The sequence below is a fragment of the Zingiber officinale genome, chromosome 9A (genome assembly GCF_018446385.1).
Source record: "Zingiber officinale cultivar Zhangliang chromosome 9A, Zo_v1.1, whole genome shotgun sequence".
NCBI classification, from domain to species: Eukaryota; Viridiplantae; Streptophyta; class Magnoliopsida; order Zingiberales; family Zingiberaceae; genus Zingiber; species Zingiber officinale.
In genome coordinates, this window is record NC_056002.1 from 96,663,213 (window position 1) to 96,681,285 (window position 18,073).

Here is an 18,073-nt window from a genome sequence, read left to right on the forward strand (position 1 = left end):
CTACAACTTTAGAGCCAAATAACAAGTTAAAATTTATTAAAACAGTTTTTAGTTTATACAACTTCGAACACAATGCATCAAGGCTTTATCAATCAGAAGCTCTTGATTGTGTGAGGCAATGAATCCACAATTATACAACACAATGCAAGCTCAAGACTCAGATTGTTGATCACTCCTAAAAAAAAATTGAGCAAAACACATTTACCATCAAACACAGAAGAACGTTTAAAGAAATCTATCAATTTATGAAAATTTTGCCCGGTCACAAAATTATTGATCATATAAAAAGAATCAAATGCAAATACATAATTCAAACTAATGCACATGTTATCCAAGAAGCTTGGACAACTGATCCTTTAGTCATTGCACCCTCAAGTTTGGTTTTCATTTCCTTGCTCCTTAGTTGCTAGGCTATTTTTCCTTGACGTGCAGCTAGAATGCTGAATTACTGTCGGAGGCAAAGTATGCCGGCCGGTTCTCCAGGGCTCCATATTTACAAGCCGTTAGGGAATTAGGGTCCTTTTCACTTCCAATCCAGGCATGAATCAGACTAAAATTGCTAGTTTACATACTTGGATAATTAAATCTAACTCTTAATGTCTCTCTGATAATGTCATTTTCCAGCAAAATTTGCAAACTGCTCATCTGGTCAATAGTGGATTCAAAAACACCACCATGTTCTTCATCTTCTGCGTATACCTTCAGATTTGCAAGTTTTAAAAAAACCAAGGTCGATCGACAGCAGCTGCGGGTTTATCAGCTTTGGTAATTGAATCATCTTAGCAACCTCCAAGGATGACTATTCTAACAAATTATCAGTAGCAGGTCAAGCAGTGCTTAGTCAGAGCGCAGTGACAATCCATAGACGACAGTAGTGGTGCCACCATCATCATTCTGCACAAGAACTCCACTGCTAGTCCACTAACTTCAAATAAATAAATCTTCTTATCAACTCGAAAGATACCCTTCCTAAAACTCAGACACTGCACGTCAGTTCCAAGTAGCAGATGCAGAAACCCTAGCATGTAGTCTGATTCTTTCTTTTGTTACATTTTTCACCTTCATTTTATAAACCTTTAGATCCCTAAGTATCAACAAACCAACAATGACCATTAAGGATTTAATAAGAAAGAACAGCAAATGAAAAAAGTAGCAAATATTTACCTGCATCGAGGCATATGGCAATCTAAGTCTTGGCAAATACAAGCATGATGCTGAAGTAGCAGCCAAATCTTCTTGCATGATATACAACCACCAGGAACACGCACCTTGCATCTCCTGCTATGGAGGAAGAGCTTTTTGACTTTCAAACAATATGGATATGTGCATCGAGGAGCATAGCACTTTGCAGCATGAAGCAATGCATCAAGGACAATCTGATATTTGACAGATATTACCGTTAAAGCAGTTCAAGTATATTACTGGAAAGTTTACAGAGTGCCATATCAGCAATTAGTTGATTAGCATCTACTATGTACTACTAAAACAATGGATACAGAATACCAGGAATACATCTAAAAGACAGAATAGAATAGATAATTGTTTATGCATAACAAAAATTATCAATAACATAATAATTTGCATATTTGTATAAAAAAAATAGTATTCAAATGAAAAACATGTATTTTTTCATAAACGGTAAGTGGACCAGGATATGCTTGCAGGATTATAGTTCTCCCATCTTAGATATATTATTATACTAGGAAAGGAAAAATAAACAGAGCAACCTAGATAAATTAAACCCCAAAACATGAAAACTGATATGATACTTGATAAACTGTTCTATTTCATTCAGGAACAGATTCTTACTGATCAACAGACATTGACTGAGTTCATAATGTTACAAGAAACTGACAAGATATACAAGGATTTGAATTTTCTAGCAACGGAATTACTGGAACTCAAGGATGTCATGCACCTAAAGACAATAAACTTGCATTTGAGGAGCTAGTCCAAATTGTAGAAGACCAAGTGGTGCATGTAGCAGCAGCTAAGATAGTAAAAGATGAACCAGACATGACTAATTAAACATCAAAAGGTCTTGAAAAAAGTCGAGAGCAAAATATAAGAAAAGGTGGGGGTTCTTGGAGGGCTTTGGTGCATATAGAGATCACTCTGATGAAGGTAAGAACTGAAACAGTTTGTTCAACTCTTAACAGAGAATGTTTCTTAGAAGCAATGTTATCTTCTGATTTCAAGTTTAAATGCATAAAAAAGTTGGACTTACATGAACGTTTAATCTTCCACTTCTTTGTTGCTTTGGCTGCAGATTGATCCCAGGCAACATGGTGTGACTAACCAACTGATGGTGAGAAGTCCCTTTCAAATAGCAAGAATCACAAAGGCGGTAACCCTGACAGTTCATACAGTGCCAATTTTGTCCACCATCAATGCTACCATGACACATGGCGCATGAGGATGTAAACACATATTCCATTGGATTATGAAGATGATAAAGGATCATCAGAGTTGAATGCTTTGCTCTACGGAGGGTGTCAAACTGATATTGTTCATTTTGACAAAAATTTAAAAAACCAGTTCGCACATCAAACAATTTGCTTTCTATAGTTCCATCTTCGTCATGAGTATCTGCAAGAACATCGATCTCCACCTGAAATAGAAAAACAGGAAGATGAGAAAGCATCTTGATAAAATTACAAGTAAACAGAATTTAGACACTCACTAATTGGAAGGAATGTTTTTCCTTAGCAGTAATAGGGTGTCTATCCTTCTTATCAAGATCCTGCATCTTATCATGGCACCTGTTATACCAGAACAAAATCAAGTGGAAAATACACAGAATTAGAAAACAACAGCAATCATCTAAGTAAACCACCTATCAATTACAAAAGGTCCTTTCTGTAAACGTGTCATATCATTTTACTTGCTTGTTCCAGGTTTTGTTTTTCCTATTTTATTTCTTTTTTATTTATTTAAGCATTTCAGTGTTAGAAATAGAATTTAGCATTCTCAAGAAAGAACCTGCCATGCAACAATGAATCCTAAGAAACCCAAACAAAGAAAGTATGGCGTCACAGATTTGCACTTGAGCTATGCAATAAACATTAAGTTGTAAGGTGACAGCTATTTGACCGACTAAAAATGTAGCTAAGCTTGGACAAAATACCAGAGCATATGAATGACAAATATGACAAGGTAGAGCATTTAGAATCTGTAACTGAATGCAGAAACACATCCAGAAGTAGTAAAGTAGATAAATAGAACTACTTAGACAAGCCCAATATGTTACAAGATGTAAGTGTAGCAAGTCCAGTAGACATGAAATATAATGGCTGCATTTTGTAATATGAACGTGTTTGATGGTAATAGCTACATGGCACAGCAATCCAGTGGGGTAAATAAAATAAAATATATGTTTAGCAAATTTCACATTGCTTCATTCATGTGTACATTGAAATTCAAATAAATAGTGGGGTCAGGGATGGGGCCACAATATTGTGAAACTAGCATAATAATTTTTTCTAAATAATAAGAGTATTTTTCATTTATTCAACTTCACTAAACATTGAATGGAATTTTAGTTAGTCATGTGACTGAAAGTAACCTAAAGTTTAAAAAGTGTATTGATACATGATCATTCTACAGATATAGTGAAAGAGAATAGCCACAAGTTTACAGGTATATATCCAGCAAAAAGTCAAATTTAATTATCAAATAAACAATCACATATGCGCCAAAGGGAGGGAAACTGACACAAAAAGAGATAAACTACTTACTGCATACACAGTTGAAAATTTTTGCAGACACTGCAGACCCAAAGTTTTTCAGACATAATAGGCTGATAGCAATATTTGCAGGTGTGCTGCAAGTGGACAATGATAAAGTCTTCCTTCATTGGGCGGATAACTTCTCCAAGCTGTTGATTAATCAAGAAATATGATGAGAAAATGTAATTGCTTCATGCCTTGAAAGATAAAAAAAATCTTTGGAGTCGGAGTCTGATAAGCTTAGGAATCAGCATGCAAAATCTGGTTGCTCGTCAAGGACTAGAAGCGAGATTTGCAAAGCATCTCCACAGGCAAGGCCAAGGATAATTCACACAAGCATTAGAAAAGCATGTGCTACAGAATATGCATGCCATATGAATCTATGTCTAAAACAGATAGGAGACAACCTGATGAAGTGGGAAAAGAGAGGCCAAAGAGAAGTCTAATAGCAAAATTTGAATATGGAAATGTAGCAAATAAAGAATGAAGCAAGTAAAAAGGTGGGGAAAACAGAAAGAGAAGAAGGGACTCACTTGGTGCATAAGTAGAATATCCTTTGGATTTCCAGTTGATGCATCCCGTTTGGCAGCCCTTAGCGCTCTCTCGATCACTGCCTTTGTGCCTTTGGCCTGAGATTTGTTCTTGTCCTCTAGAAGAAAATCTGCTTTTCCAGGCCAGAAATCACTATCAAAGTATGGCAACTGAGCTGCAGTAACCTTAACTTTGCTTTCACTAGTGGGAACAAAGAAATGATCATATAAATTGGTTTGCTCCTGAATTACTTTTTCCTTTATGGCCTTGCGTATCATAACTTGGTACCTGTTATCATCAGATTAAGCTAATGGCATGGTAATCATGCTAGAGCATAACTTTGAGGCACATGGAATGGGATAGTACTTACCATTCTCGAAGCTTCTCAGACTTTGGTGTCTTCTGTGTCTTAGGATGGCAGTATAGAATATAATAGTCTTGCCTTAGAGATGGGCAAGCCCATATATAGCAGCTGGTGAAACCTCTTTTCTTGCAGTAGTCAAGGTACCCTATCTAGATAAACAGGACAGGTAATGTTGGAGCATCATCCGTTAATACTTTTTGGTGGTAATAGAAAAAGGCAATGTGAAGTAAGCTTAATAGTTACAAATTTACTTACCAGGATCTCATGATAAACAAAGGTCCGCAAAGCCTCTCCTGTAACAGCCTTTATTTCAGGCCTGAAGTATTTGACAGAATCTATATATGAAATACAAACGCGCCTTTGATTTGGCAAAGAACACTCTGAACCATATTCTTGAACATACATGCCAAAAAGGCAAACATCTGCACCTTCAATTGTCTGAAATAACAGAATAACCTGAAAGGCAAACAAATTCATCATAAAAATACCATATTATTACACTAATGCAACTAAAAGTGCAGAAAAAAATGTAAGAAAACAAAGTATACATTCAAAGTCACACCTTTGATTTGTAAGGAAAATATGCAGGATACATTTCCTCCTTAAAAACCTCTTGAAAACCTGGATTTACTTCCACTTTCTTGTCAACTGATGAGACCACTCTAATGACAAGATCATTGGCCCCAGGCACCTGATAAGAAGAACGGAAAATATAGTTAAGCAAATATTATTTAACATGAAGGGGAGCCTTGGCACAACGGTAAAGTTGTTGCTTTGTGATCAAAAGATCACGGGTTCGAATCCTAGAAATAGCCTCTTGCAAAAAGCAAGGTAAGGTTGCGTACAATGGATCCTTCCCCGGGACCCCGCATGGCGGGAGCTTTGTGCACCGGGCTGCCCTTAAATATTATTTGACATATAACATATAAGTCTCACTATAGATATAAATAAAATACCTCATCAACAGTTATTTGTAATTTCCTTGCCCTTTCTTCTCTCTCTTGTTGAAGGTGCTCAAATAACCAATTTTCTATATGATCACTCATCATAGTTTTTGGCAAATCAGTTGCCCGAAGAACTGCATTTCGCGGTACTGGTTTATGCATCTCACATTCCAGTTCGCGCAAGCAACACTCTGGGCAAGTGTATTCGGATTGCAATGCATCCTTCCTTTTTCCACTAAAAAGAGCACATATTTGATGCTGCCATGCTTTGCATTTATCACATTGGACCCACTGGAAAACATTCATCAGTAAAGCGACAGTTGATTTAGAATTGAAGAAAAAATATAAAATTGGGATGTTCAGATACTCCTACCCATTCATTTTCAGCATCACTCTCAGCATAGTTCAACCTCCTTTCCAAATTCACCTTTCGTATTTCTTGACGAGCAACCTTGATACTCTCACCAGAGGAACCATAGCACTTGCTACAAAAAGAGATCTTTGCACCGCACTCATAATCCGTGTACTTCAAACTTCTGATAGTATAATAGACTCCCCTAGGGTTGATTAACTTGTAACACGATGAACAATAACGAGGTGGAGCCTCAAAAGTAAGTTTCTCCATCCTGCACAAACTGCATAAGTTCTGATCTACCAGGTGTTCCATATCCTGGGATTTGTCTTTCTTTGCTTTATCCTAAATAACATGGCCAAATTGCAGAATAAAACAACCAAGCAAACAAATTAATTCGCAACAGAAAAAAAAATCAGGAACAATGAGATAAGAAGCACGTTTGCCAATAAAAGACACAAGTTCTCCAGTTCCAGATGATCAAGGAAAATTTAGTTATTGAGACCAAACCCATAATACAACAACATTATGCAAGAATGGAATTTATCAAAGAAGAAGCAACCAATAACCAAATATTCACAAAGCTTCAATAATGCTCATGTCATTAATCAAATTATCTAAAATAATCATAGTTGATATGTACAGAATCAATAAACCTCCATACACAACATTTAATTAGAAAACAGAGGTGCAGCTAAATGTTTTAACAGTGTCTTCAAACGTCAAGCATTGAATAGGCTGTTCTCCCACTGCAATTACATCTAGTTTATTAATTTTTAATAATATATTAAGTTGAACAACATCAATGCTTGAACCTGATGCATTTTTTTTGTACGAGGACAAGTAAATTTTGTATTTCAGATAAAAAGTAGATACATGTACATTTATGGTTGGAACTTTAACAAATACTCTGATCGCTGACAGAGTGTCAAAATATCTAGAGTAAAAAATAATTATATGCATCTAAATTAAATGAGAATTTTTAGCAATGAATAAGAAAAAATAGAGAAAATAATAGGGAACACACTTAAGCAAGAAAAGGAAGAAAAGATGGTCAAAATTGGTACAAACCATTGGCCCTGGGTAATAAGGGGAGGCAAAAGTGCAAGAGATAGAAGGCTCAACGAACATGGCTAAGAGGAGAATTAGGATTAACCAACAAATTTTAAATAAACACATTGCACCCTCTTGAGCCATCTGGGCATGCCATCCGAGCAGTCCACACATGCTGTCTAAGAAGTCCGTCTAGGTCTTTTTTTTTAATACGCTTCCTAACAGTTATCAGCTAGGTGAGGTGGTTGCTTGACAAATATGCCTAGGCAGCAGCCATTTAGAATAATATGCATTGCTGAAAACAACAGCTGTGTTTCTGAATTTTGTACTAGCATTTTGCCTAGTCAAATGAAGAAAATATTCGTGAAGAACTCAGTCAAATGAAGAAATGGAAGACTACCATATGAAGAAGTCAGCCAAACTGGTATCTCAAAAAAGGTATTTCAAACATATTTATGAAATAATGTTAGTGCAATAGTAGAAACAACTATATGCTGTAGGATGGAGACAAAATTCAGAGAAAAAAAAACAATGCAGATTTAAAATAAGAAACATTTCAAGGAAATTGACCCAGAAAACAAAAGCTTCATCAGTAGTTGGAATCCTGATGAGTGCATTAGGATTTGAAATTTATTGAATTTGGGATGTTAAGTTACTGGAACTAAAATCTTGAAAATCATGCATAAAATTATATGAACAGTCAAAATCTAAAACTGCATAGGGCCTTGCCACTTCCATGCACAATAGCTAAGTAAACTGAAGACCCAATTTTCACTAACTTGAAGACTGACCTGGTCTACATGTTGCTCAAGGCTGCTTATGTGAACTCTAAGCATTTCTACAGTGAATGTATCAAGAAGAGAAGTCACTCTTTTGGGGGCTTCTGTCTTTGTCTCAGCCACATTAGCCAAAGAAGATAGTTTCACATTACCAGCATCACCGATTTCATCCATAGGAAACCCAAGTTGATCTACATTCATTTGTTGAGAGCACATAGCTACATTTGCTAACTCATCAGGTTCCACGGCAAGATTTTCTTTCATCTCAATTTGTGTGCCCTCAGTAGCATCATATGTTTCTCCAGAATTTCTGAGGATAGAGTCCGTATTTTGACTTTCCGCTAGTTTTGCACTACTAGTATTTGCATCTCCAAGCGTGCAAGTTTCTATTAGATTCTGATTCCCAGTATTTGTATCTAAAGGCAGTCTCACCAGTTGGCCTGCTTGCAGCACTCCTCCAAAATGATGGTTTGGTTTTGTTGATTCTACTCCGGCCTCAAAAGTTTCATTTTGACCAAAATGATTTGTAGTTTTGCCACGTTGGAAGACAGATTCCTCTTTATCCATGCTTACAATAGTACCTAGAGAAGTCTTAGATTCTGTAAAGCCATTGCTAATATTCCTTTGAGAAACTTCTTTCATTCTTGCTCTCACAGGACCACAAATGCTACAAAAAATATTAGAGCACTCTGCATAATGATCAAATAGGCTCTTGTACTTATTGCAACGCTTGGTACAATTAGCATCTTTACAATATAAAATGTGAGCAAAAGCACTTTTCAAATTGCTGCACTGGAAGAAGTTGCAATCATTTTCTTGATTCTGGCAGTTCCTAGCATGTTCATACAGGAATAGAAGATTCTGAATTGCTTGATATTGTGCTGGTCTTCTTGGGAACATGGAATGATCGCCAAATAAAACATCTGTAAGATTAGAACTATTTGTTGAAACGCATTCTTTCGATCCCAGAGCTAGTTCCTGCTTATTCATATCATGGATTACCAAAGGCCCACCTGGCATTTGCTCTGACAAATTATTATAATTAATTGAATGTGAAACTTTGACAGTGCTTTGCGAATGCAAGGGCTCAAAATCAGGCTGGCCAATTGGATCATATGCTTGATGAGGGCTTAGCAACATTGGCTTAGACTCGTGACTCCTACATACAGACTCTTCTTCCAAGTCATGCAGCTGTGCATGTAAATATAAAGACTGTGGAGTCTTTTTTGATGCATCTGACAGTTGTTGCTGACTGAGCTTGTGAGACAATTTTTGGTTAAATCCTACAGATGACCTATTTGAGATACTAGAATCTTTGGTTGCATCTGACGCATGCATGCTGGAATTTTTAAAATTGGATAGCTTCCATTTGAAATTCAAACTGGTGTCACCTGCCAAATCGATTCAGCAAGGTAAGGTCAGAAAAATTAAGATTCTGGATCTATATTAACTGAAAAGCAATATAAACTCATAAAACATATCAGTATCAGCCCGAGAAAGAGGTATGATATCATTATCAAACTTATTACCATTGCCGTAGAAAGGTATTTGAGACATGCAAGGCATCCATTTACTACTATTTTCATTTGAAAACTGATCATTTTGACTATCAGAATATTGTTCTGCTGACATTTGGCAACCAAAATGGTGTTTACTCAGAGTTTCTTCAGACAAAGGCGCAAGGTTTCCACCAGAACTAAGTGATGCATGGGCAACTACACGATGGTGCTCATTAGGTATATATCCTGCACAGGCCAATATAAAGTAACTAAATGAAATAAATATAACAAAATTGCTGATACTAATAAATCTACACACTTTGGGAAGCAGAACATAGATCACCAATCACAGGGCTCTTAAATGTATTATTACTGAACGAGATACCAGGCAACATGTCGCATAATACTTTCTCTTCATTGGTGCTTGAAGTTGGTGAGGCTGATTTCACCTCTTGTGGTTTTTCTAGCCTCCCCACATGCGGATTGGACATCAGGGAGGAGAAAAGCATGTTCCTTCTATGCTGTATGAAACCATATAAAAGAATTTTTCTAAGATTCCATTCTAGTAGCCATGTATTCAGGTACATAGAACAAGATCATTTATAGCAAATGTGTTGTTGATAATGCAATAAACAGAAGAAGTATTATCTCACATTGAACTTAATACTTCGGTTTCAAGACAAAATACAATATAATAGAGATTAAAATATTCTACAAATCATGTAAAGAAGTTATGTGCACTGCAAATTGCCATGAGATTAAAGAGCTCAGCGTAGCAAATAACGAGAGGATGCAACAAGCCATGACAAATATCAATGAGAACAAATCATGAAAGCAACAGAACACATTACAGAATGAATTCCTACTCAACCTTGAGAAATAAGATTTTTTAAAAGACGATGGAGGGATGGTATACTGACTCAATAGTATACATAGTTAACATTCAATTTGATTAGGATACTGTTGAGTTGTTGGTTTCATTATTCCTCGTGCTCATGTAGTTTTCCAAAATATAGTTGTTTGCTTAGTTTGTCCGTGCTTGTAAACCAATAGTCAGATGGACTGGTCCTTGAAGCAAGATAAAAATTAATAAAAGTGCATCCTTTGCCACAACAATCCTTGTTCAAAACAAAAACAAATTAATTCCTTAAATACCTTAAGCACTGAAAAAAGGGTAAAAATAAAGGGTCAGAAAGTAAACTAATTTCATTAAAATAATAACCAATGATGACAAGACAATCCATACCCGATGAAAGCTACCATCTTGAACAAAACTAAGCATAAATGCTTAAAAACATATGCCTCAATTACCTTCGCAGAGGAAGCGAGAAAAGTCAGCATCACAATAGCTAAATAAATTAAAGACCCAATTTCCACTAAATTGAAGACTAACCTGGTCCACATGTTGCTCGAAACTGCCTATGTGAACCCTATGCATTTCCGAAGTGGATGTATCAAGATTAGAAGTCACTCGTTTTGGCGATCCTGTCTTTGTCTTAGCCATATTAGCAGAAGGAGATAGATTCACATTACCAGCATCACTGATTTCATCCATAGGAAACCCAAGTTGAACTACATTTGTTTGTTGAGAGCATATAGCTACATTTGCTAACTCATCATTATCCACACTAAGTGGGGTTCCAATCCTTGTCTCAACCACATTAGCAGATGCAGATGATTCGGCATTACCATCACTGATTTCAACCATAGGAAACCCAAGCTGAATTTCATTTGCTGGCTCAGAGCATATAGCCACATTTGCTAACTCATCAGGTTCTACGCTAAGATTTTCTTTGATCTCAATTTGGGGGTCCTCCGTAGAACCATAGGTTTCTCCAGAATTTCCAAGGATGGAGTCCGTATTTTGACTTTCCACTATTTTTGCACTAGTAGTATTTGCATCTCCAAGTGTGCAAGTTTTTATTAGTTTCTGATTCCCAGTATTTGTGTCTAAAGGCAGTCTCACCAATTGGTCTGCTTGCAGCTCTCCTCCAAAATGATGGTTTGGTTTTGTTGATTCTACATTGACCCCAAAAATTTGGTTTTGACCAAAATGACTTGTAGTTTTGGCACGTTTGCAGGCAGATTCCTCTTGATCCATGCTTGCAACAGTAGCTAGAGGAGTCTTAAAATCTGCGAAACCATTGCTAATATTCCTTTGAGAAACTTCTTCTATTCTTGCTCTCACAGGACCACAAATACTACAAAAATTATTAGAGCACTCTGCATAATGATCAAAGAGGTTCTTGTACTTGTAGCAACCCTTGGCACAATTAGCATCTTTACAATGTAAAATGTGAGCAAGAGCACTTTTCAAATTCCTGCATTGGAAGAAATTGCAATGATTTTCTTGATTTTGGCAGTTCCTAGCATGTTCATACAGGAATAGAAGATTCTGAATTGCTTGATATTGTGCTGGTTTTCTTGGGAACATGGAATGATCACCAAATAAAACATCTGTAAGAACAGAACTATTTGATGAAATGTATTCTTTCATTCCCAGAGGTAGCTCCTGCTTAATCATGTCATGGGCTATCAAAGGCCCACCCGGCATTTGGTCTGACAAATTATTGCAATTAATTGAATGTGAAACTTTGGTATTGCTTTGCAAATGCAAGGGCTCAAAATCACATTTTTGTACTAATATGTGCCGTCGTTTTAGATATCTACCCTTATGCAACAATTGAGGCTGCCCAATTGGATCATATGTTTGATGAGGCCTTAGCAACATTGACTGAGACTCCTGACTCCAACATACAGATTCTTCTTCTGTGTCATGCAGTTGTGAATGTAAATATAAAGATTCTGGAGTGCTTTTTGATGCATCTGACAGTTGTTGCCGACCGAGCTTGTGAGGCAATCTTTGGTTAGATCCTATAAATGACACATTTGTGACACTAGAATCTTTGGTTGCATCTGACATGTGCATGCTGGAATTTTTAAAATTGGATAGTTTCCATTTGAACTTCAAGCAGGTATCACCTGACAAATCAATTTACCAAGGTAGGTCAAAAAAATTAAGATTCTGGACTGAAAAGAAATAAACTCATAAAAGATATCAATACAAGCCCCAGAAAGAGGTATGCTATCATTTATCAAACTTATTACTATTGCTGTAGAAAGGCATCTGAGACATGCAACACATCCCTTTACCCTTATTTTCAAGGAAAACTGATCAACATTGCTCTGCTGATGTTTGGCAACAAAAATGGAGACTACTCAGAGTTCCTTCAGACAAAGGTGCAAGGTTTCTCCGGAACTAAAAGAGATGCATGGGTAACTACATGATGGTGCCTGTTAGGCATATATCCTGCTCAAGCCAATATTATCAAGATCCAGGATGTAATTCCATTTACCAAGATGTACCCACTTAGTGACGGTATAATAATAACTACGAAGTATACCAGCAATCGATAAAGCAAGATAAGTAAGAGATGTTCGCAAAACATATATACTCATTTCTTTTCCAACAGAATATAGTACCAAAATGTTATACGAATAGAACAAAAAATGCAACAAATAAAGTTAAGCCCGCTATTGGTACATCAAGTATCTCTAAGCAACTTTGCATAATGGCCGACAACTACAAGGAAATCCAGCAAACCGCAGCTCATCTCAGCGCTGCTGAACACAGCTTCTGCATGCAGCGAGCAAAGGTGGAGTATTCCAAACAAGTAGACCGCAATTCCTCCTTTTTTTCATGCTCTAGTTAAAAGGAACAACCAGAGGAAAGAAATCACTGCAGTTGAGACCTCAAATGGAAGCATCACAATGTCATTTGAGGAGGTTGTTCGTGTGTTCACAGTCCACTTGAAAAGTCAGCTTGGCAAAGCACCTGATCGAACAGCTTTCTCACATTCCAGCATGCAGTTTGGCTGGCTTATTTCAGTAGACCAGCATGCTCAGCTGGTTCGGTTACCAACAGTAGACGACATAAATACGGCGCTCTTTGATATCAGAGATCAGTGAGCCCCTGGCTCAGATGGATACGGCTCTAAGTTTTCAAACAAGCTTGGGAGACAGTAGGGGCAGATTTTACTACCGCAATCTTGGAGTTCTTCAACATAGGCAAATTGTTGCAGAGATGGAATCATACTTTGATAGCCCTAGTTCCAACATCAGCACATGCAAGGCTACAAATTACAGACCTATTTCTTGTTGAACAGTGTTCTACAAGGTTATTTCCAAACTTCTGGCAGCTTGGATATCACCAAAATATAGGACTGTATCCTTCACCAGTCTCAGTTTTTGTGCTATTACTGATAACATCCACTTAGCACAAGAGCTCTTTCAGAAATATAACAGGAAACGCATCTAGAGAGATGCATTATGAAGATTGATCTCTAGAAAGTACATTTGGATTTCTTACATGGGGCTCTTCTTGGACTTTATTTTCCTGAGCAGTTTATTGCATGGATTATGGAGTGTGTGACCACCACTTCTTTTTCGGTGGCCATTAACAGCGGGACTTTAGGACTTTTCAGAGGGGCCAGAGGACTGAGGCAGGGGGACCCACTTTCGCCCTACTTATTTGGTATCTGCGTTGAGATTTTTGGGAGGCAGATACAGCAGAGTACAGTCAGATCGGGCTTCAGCTTCCACCCTCAGTGTGCCCACCTCAGACTAGCACACCTGGCTTATGCAGACGATTTACTACTCTTTCTTTAGCAGGGGCTACACAGAGTCAGTTGGCACATTGTCAACCTGTCTACAGGAGTTTGGGGCAACAATGGGACTTCAAGTGAATAAACTGAAGGCAAGCATTTATCCGGCAGGAGTTGATGACACGACACACGGGAGGCTGCATTCCATCACTAGTTTTCAGGAGGGCATGATGCCTTTCAAATATTTGGGGATACCGCTAGCTGCCGAGCGACTTCGGATTTCTGAGTATACCCCTCTACTTGAGTCTTTGGTTCAAAAGATCAATGTTTGGCCACATAAGACATTATCCTACGCTAGCAAGGAACAACTCATCACTTTTGTACTTTAGGGAGTGGGATGCTACTGACTATCCATATTGCTTCTATCGCAGAGCATCATTGACCGCATCTACGTCTTTCATGTGGACCTCTAAGCATCCCCGGTGTTATGGGTAGATATGTGCAGGCCTAAAGAAGGTGGCTTGGGATTTCGAGACTTACGGGCTTGGAACTTAGGCCTCCGGGCTAAAGTTTTGTGGCAAATACACGAAGAAAGATGCCCTTTGGATCAAATGGGCCCATCATACATCCTTGAGGTGTGTTGATTTATGGACATGGGAGGCAACCCACTTGGATTCCTCTCTAATTAAGCGACTGCTACATATACGGGATCTTATATTATTGGTTATAGGGTCCCAGAGGCTCTTGGACAGAGACTAGCAGACTAGTTCGATCAGGATGGAGGGGTAGTAAGGGCATATGATTTTTTTTTGGCATGCTAGTCCTAAGAAACTATGGGCTCGGATAGCATGGAAGACTTACTTACAATTGAGTCATGCAGTCACTTTCTAGATGTTGACACAGAGACGTCTACTGTTACATTTCTGCAACATGAGCACTCATTCTTCGAGTGCCCCCCTATTGCAATAATTATGGAGGAGGATCAGAGATAGGCTCCATACCAATGGACGTTGAGTCTTTGGAAGACATTACGAGCCAGATGCTGACAAAGGCTCATCATTTTGCCTTGTCATTTATGATTCATTTTGTATGGAAGGATTGAAATAGAAGTTTCTTTGGTGAGGGATAACATTGAAAGGATCTCCAAGTGCAAATTCATGTATACTGGTCCTTGAGTATTTTCTCTGATTTGATACTTCATCAGACATGAGGAACTCCTAAAGATTGGTTTTTGTACTTGATTCGTGCTATAAAATTTTACCTATAAAAAAAACAACAACAATGACTTCCAAATTAACATTTCTTTGTACACTGACCGAAACCAATTATGACTTTAAAATCAACCTTTGTCTATAAATCTGGAGACTAAGGCAAAATCAATATTGAGCACAAATTGCTAGATAGATAAATCAAAAAAGATGTGCATAAATTTAAAGTTGGTCTTTAGTTATATATATATAGTCAAAATTTTATTTTTGTTTCCACTTATTTATCACAATTTAATATATTTTTAATTGTAACCTTTTAATCATCACCAATAAACCTACTAAGTTAATCACAAAAGTCAAATTCTCAATGTATAGTGGCGTCATCTAACATATGGGACTAAAGCACTCACTAGTTAAATACAATGATCTAGCGTCATCGTGTAAATAAATAGTGGTGTGCAAGTGACATCATGATGCCACAACTTCATCATGTAGGCAATCAAGTACTCTTATAAAAGGTTATGCTCAATGTTTTCACTCTATAGTATTTATATTCTCCTCCATTTATAATCATTGTTGTTTCACTTTAAATCCTTATACACAAGCATTTTATTTTGGATTTACATTGTATCAGTTAGTCTAAGGAACTGACCTAATTTAATCTTTTTATAATGATTATGTAAATTCAATTGTATATTAGCATATGATCTTTAGTTAAAGGTGCACAAAAGTTAACAAGTAGCATGAAGGGTAATCCAGTCTAAAGATAGGTTTTAGCCAAGAAGTAGCACAGTATCAATTTTTACCTAATGAAATCAAACTCTTCTTATGTTAATCCCCATATAATCACCCACATATATATATAACATGAAAAAATATGAGTTATTTAACCCCTCAAGGTTTACTTTCAAATAAAACTCATTTCATTATTTTAATGTTCTATGCTTTTTTACAAATAAGTTATAGCTACATATGTAGAATCTATTTTTACATATATTTATATGTATGCACAAAGAAGATGCAAATGAGTTCAATTATAGATTTATCCATGTCAAATATATAAGTAGCAAGTAGGATTGAGGATCTAAAAGTTAATGTGCTCCCATCAATGATATTTAGAAATATAAAAATAAAAATATTGTAGGAAAAAAAATTAAGATAAATTTCTAATTACCATAGTAACACAAAATAAAAAATAATTAAACTTCAGAGTTGATAGATCCAATCTTGAGGTACCTATCTCTACACAACCCTAGTTATAAAACTTAATTCACACTGCTAACAAACAACCTTTTATTCCCTTGCTAATCCAAAATACACTCCTAGGTACTAAAACGAGCAAACAACATGAATATACTAAGACCATGTATTTATTTTCCAATTTTCCCTCAATTGAACAGAAATGGATAGGTGTTTCAATGCTACAAAATGCTTGAGGCTATCAAACATAAATAGCATTTAACTATTAATGAAAACTAAACAATCTTACAAAATGTCCATAAAAATATTACTGAATTCTGACCTTTAATTTGACCAACGCGCAAGGCAAGATCTGTTCATCGCGGTGATATGTTGGATGCAAAGCAACAAGAGCGGTGGCTTCATGCAAGGGCACATGGACCAGACGGTGGCTAAGAGAGACAACAAGGAGAGGCCGACTGCTTGCCCTAGCTCCTGACTGTGCCCTGGCTCTGAGAAGCACCAGATGGTGGTCCGGGCTCGGTCCCTCTAGGCTCCCGGCAGCCAGGGGTGCACAGGGAGAGGGAGAAGTAGACAAATAGGAAGGAAAGGGAGGGAAGAGATGGCCTGAAGCGGCCTCTCTCGGCTCCGGCGGCAGTGGGTGCTCAGGCGACGACGGAGACAACCGCACGCCGGGCACACGCAGAGCAGAGCGAGAGAGTGAAACGAGAGAGAAATAGATAGCGATAGTGAGGGAGAGACTGCCGGCGGAAGGAGGCCGGCGACGTCGTGAGAGGGAAAAAAGATCGGGAAAGGAAAGGAGAGGCGGCGGGTAGGGTTCGTGTGAGTACGCGTGGGAAGAGTGATAACAGATATTATATAATGCCGACTCGTTAAAAAACATTAACGATCTACGAAATCGAATCTACGTATATAAAATTCGGTTCGATTTTAAATTTATTAAAGGAAATAAATTGATCCTCAATTAAATTCATTTAACTTTCTTAACATGTCTACCAAATGAATTCATTTTAATTTTATTTGAAATTCAGATTCTAATTTATTAATTCGGTTATTATTTTATTGTATTAAAATTTTAAAATAATACAAAATTTAAATATGATAAAATAATATTTAATAAATATTAAAAATAAAATTAGAAAAAATTAGCATGATAAAAATGGTAATAAACTTAATGATAAATTACTAGCTCCAAATTACTGGATCGTGAAAACGCTAAAGGAGGGTGAGTAGTGTTCATTGAAAATCGTTATCGAGTAAGCAGCGGAAAGTAAATACGAAAGTAACATCAGAAAAACCTGAGCGGTTTTTATTTGGTTCAGAGTGTTCGACGACTCCTACTCCAAGGTTCAGGTCATGTGGACTTATCGATGGCAATCCACTAAAAATATTTTCCGATACACCCGGAAGAGAGAATCGAGTACAATAGAAATAAAGCCAAGTGCAACACTTGCATTTTATAATAGTTAAGTACAATAGAAAAAATATTACCAACACTTTTAGGGATCAAAGAATAAAGCCTTTTGAGTTGATGTCTGTTTGTCGGACGCGATCGGAACTCCTTGGAGCAGTCGTCGAGTTCAGCAGCTTCGCAACAGAGTCACAGCAAGAACCGGAAGCAATCGTGAGCTCAAATGTACGCGTAGTAGCTTGAATTACTTGATGATCCAATGTCTCCTCAAAACTGCCTTATAAAATGTTTGGAAGGTGCATTCCATAAGCATGGAAGGCGCCTCCAATGAGGCAAAATCCATCCTGAAGTGATCGGTGCTTATCCTTAACTTCGGTCAAATTTCAGCCAGTGGAAGGCG

At 37.2% G+C, this 18,073-nt stretch overlaps 1 protein-coding gene across 2 annotated transcripts; it reads right to left on the reverse strand.

Annotated features, from left to right (window-relative positions):
• Positions 1-200: 200 nt before the first annotated feature.
• On the reverse strand, positions 201-17,112 carry LOC122020457 (histone acetyltransferase HAC1-like). Of its 2 annotated transcripts, none has more exons than XM_042578394.1 (16): positions 16,585-17,112; positions 10,644-12,232; positions 9,636-9,771; positions 9,281-9,496; positions 7,764-9,142; positions 5,941-6,264; positions 5,580-5,858; positions 5,186-5,314; positions 4,879-5,079; positions 4,630-4,772; positions 4,262-4,547; positions 3,738-3,877; positions 2,684-2,762; positions 2,228-2,611; positions 1,165-1,376; positions 201-1,084 (listed from the first exon to the last, which is right to left on the reverse strand). In XM_042578394.1, the coding sequence occupies exons 2-16, from the start codon at positions 12,177-12,179 to the stop codon at positions 991-993; spliced, it is 5,538 nt and encodes a 1,845-aa protein (XP_042434328.1). In that variant the 5' UTR covers positions 12,180-12,232; positions 16,585-17,112; the 3' UTR covers positions 201-990. The 2 variants fall into 2 exon arrangements, with proteins under 2 accessions (XP_042434328.1, XP_042434327.1); XM_042578393.1 differs by having other exon boundaries at positions 9,570-9,771.
• Between the last annotated feature and the right edge of the window lie 961 nt (positions 17,113-18,073).

Excerpts from the sequence above, each read along its gene's own strand:
- LOC122020457 (XM_042578393.1), bottom strand. The coding sequence starts at position 12,179 with ATGCACATGTCAGATGCAACCAAAGATTCTAGTGTCACAAATGTGTCA. Across the intron at positions 9,772-10,643 it reads TCGAGCAACATGTGGACCAG|CATAGAAGGAACATGCTTTT; the intron begins GTTAGTCTTCAA and ends GGTTTCATACAG. Across the intron at positions 5,080-5,185 it reads ATTTTCCTTACAAATCAAAG|GTTATTCTGTTATTTCAGAC; the intron begins GTGTGACTTTGA and ends TTTGCCTTTCAG.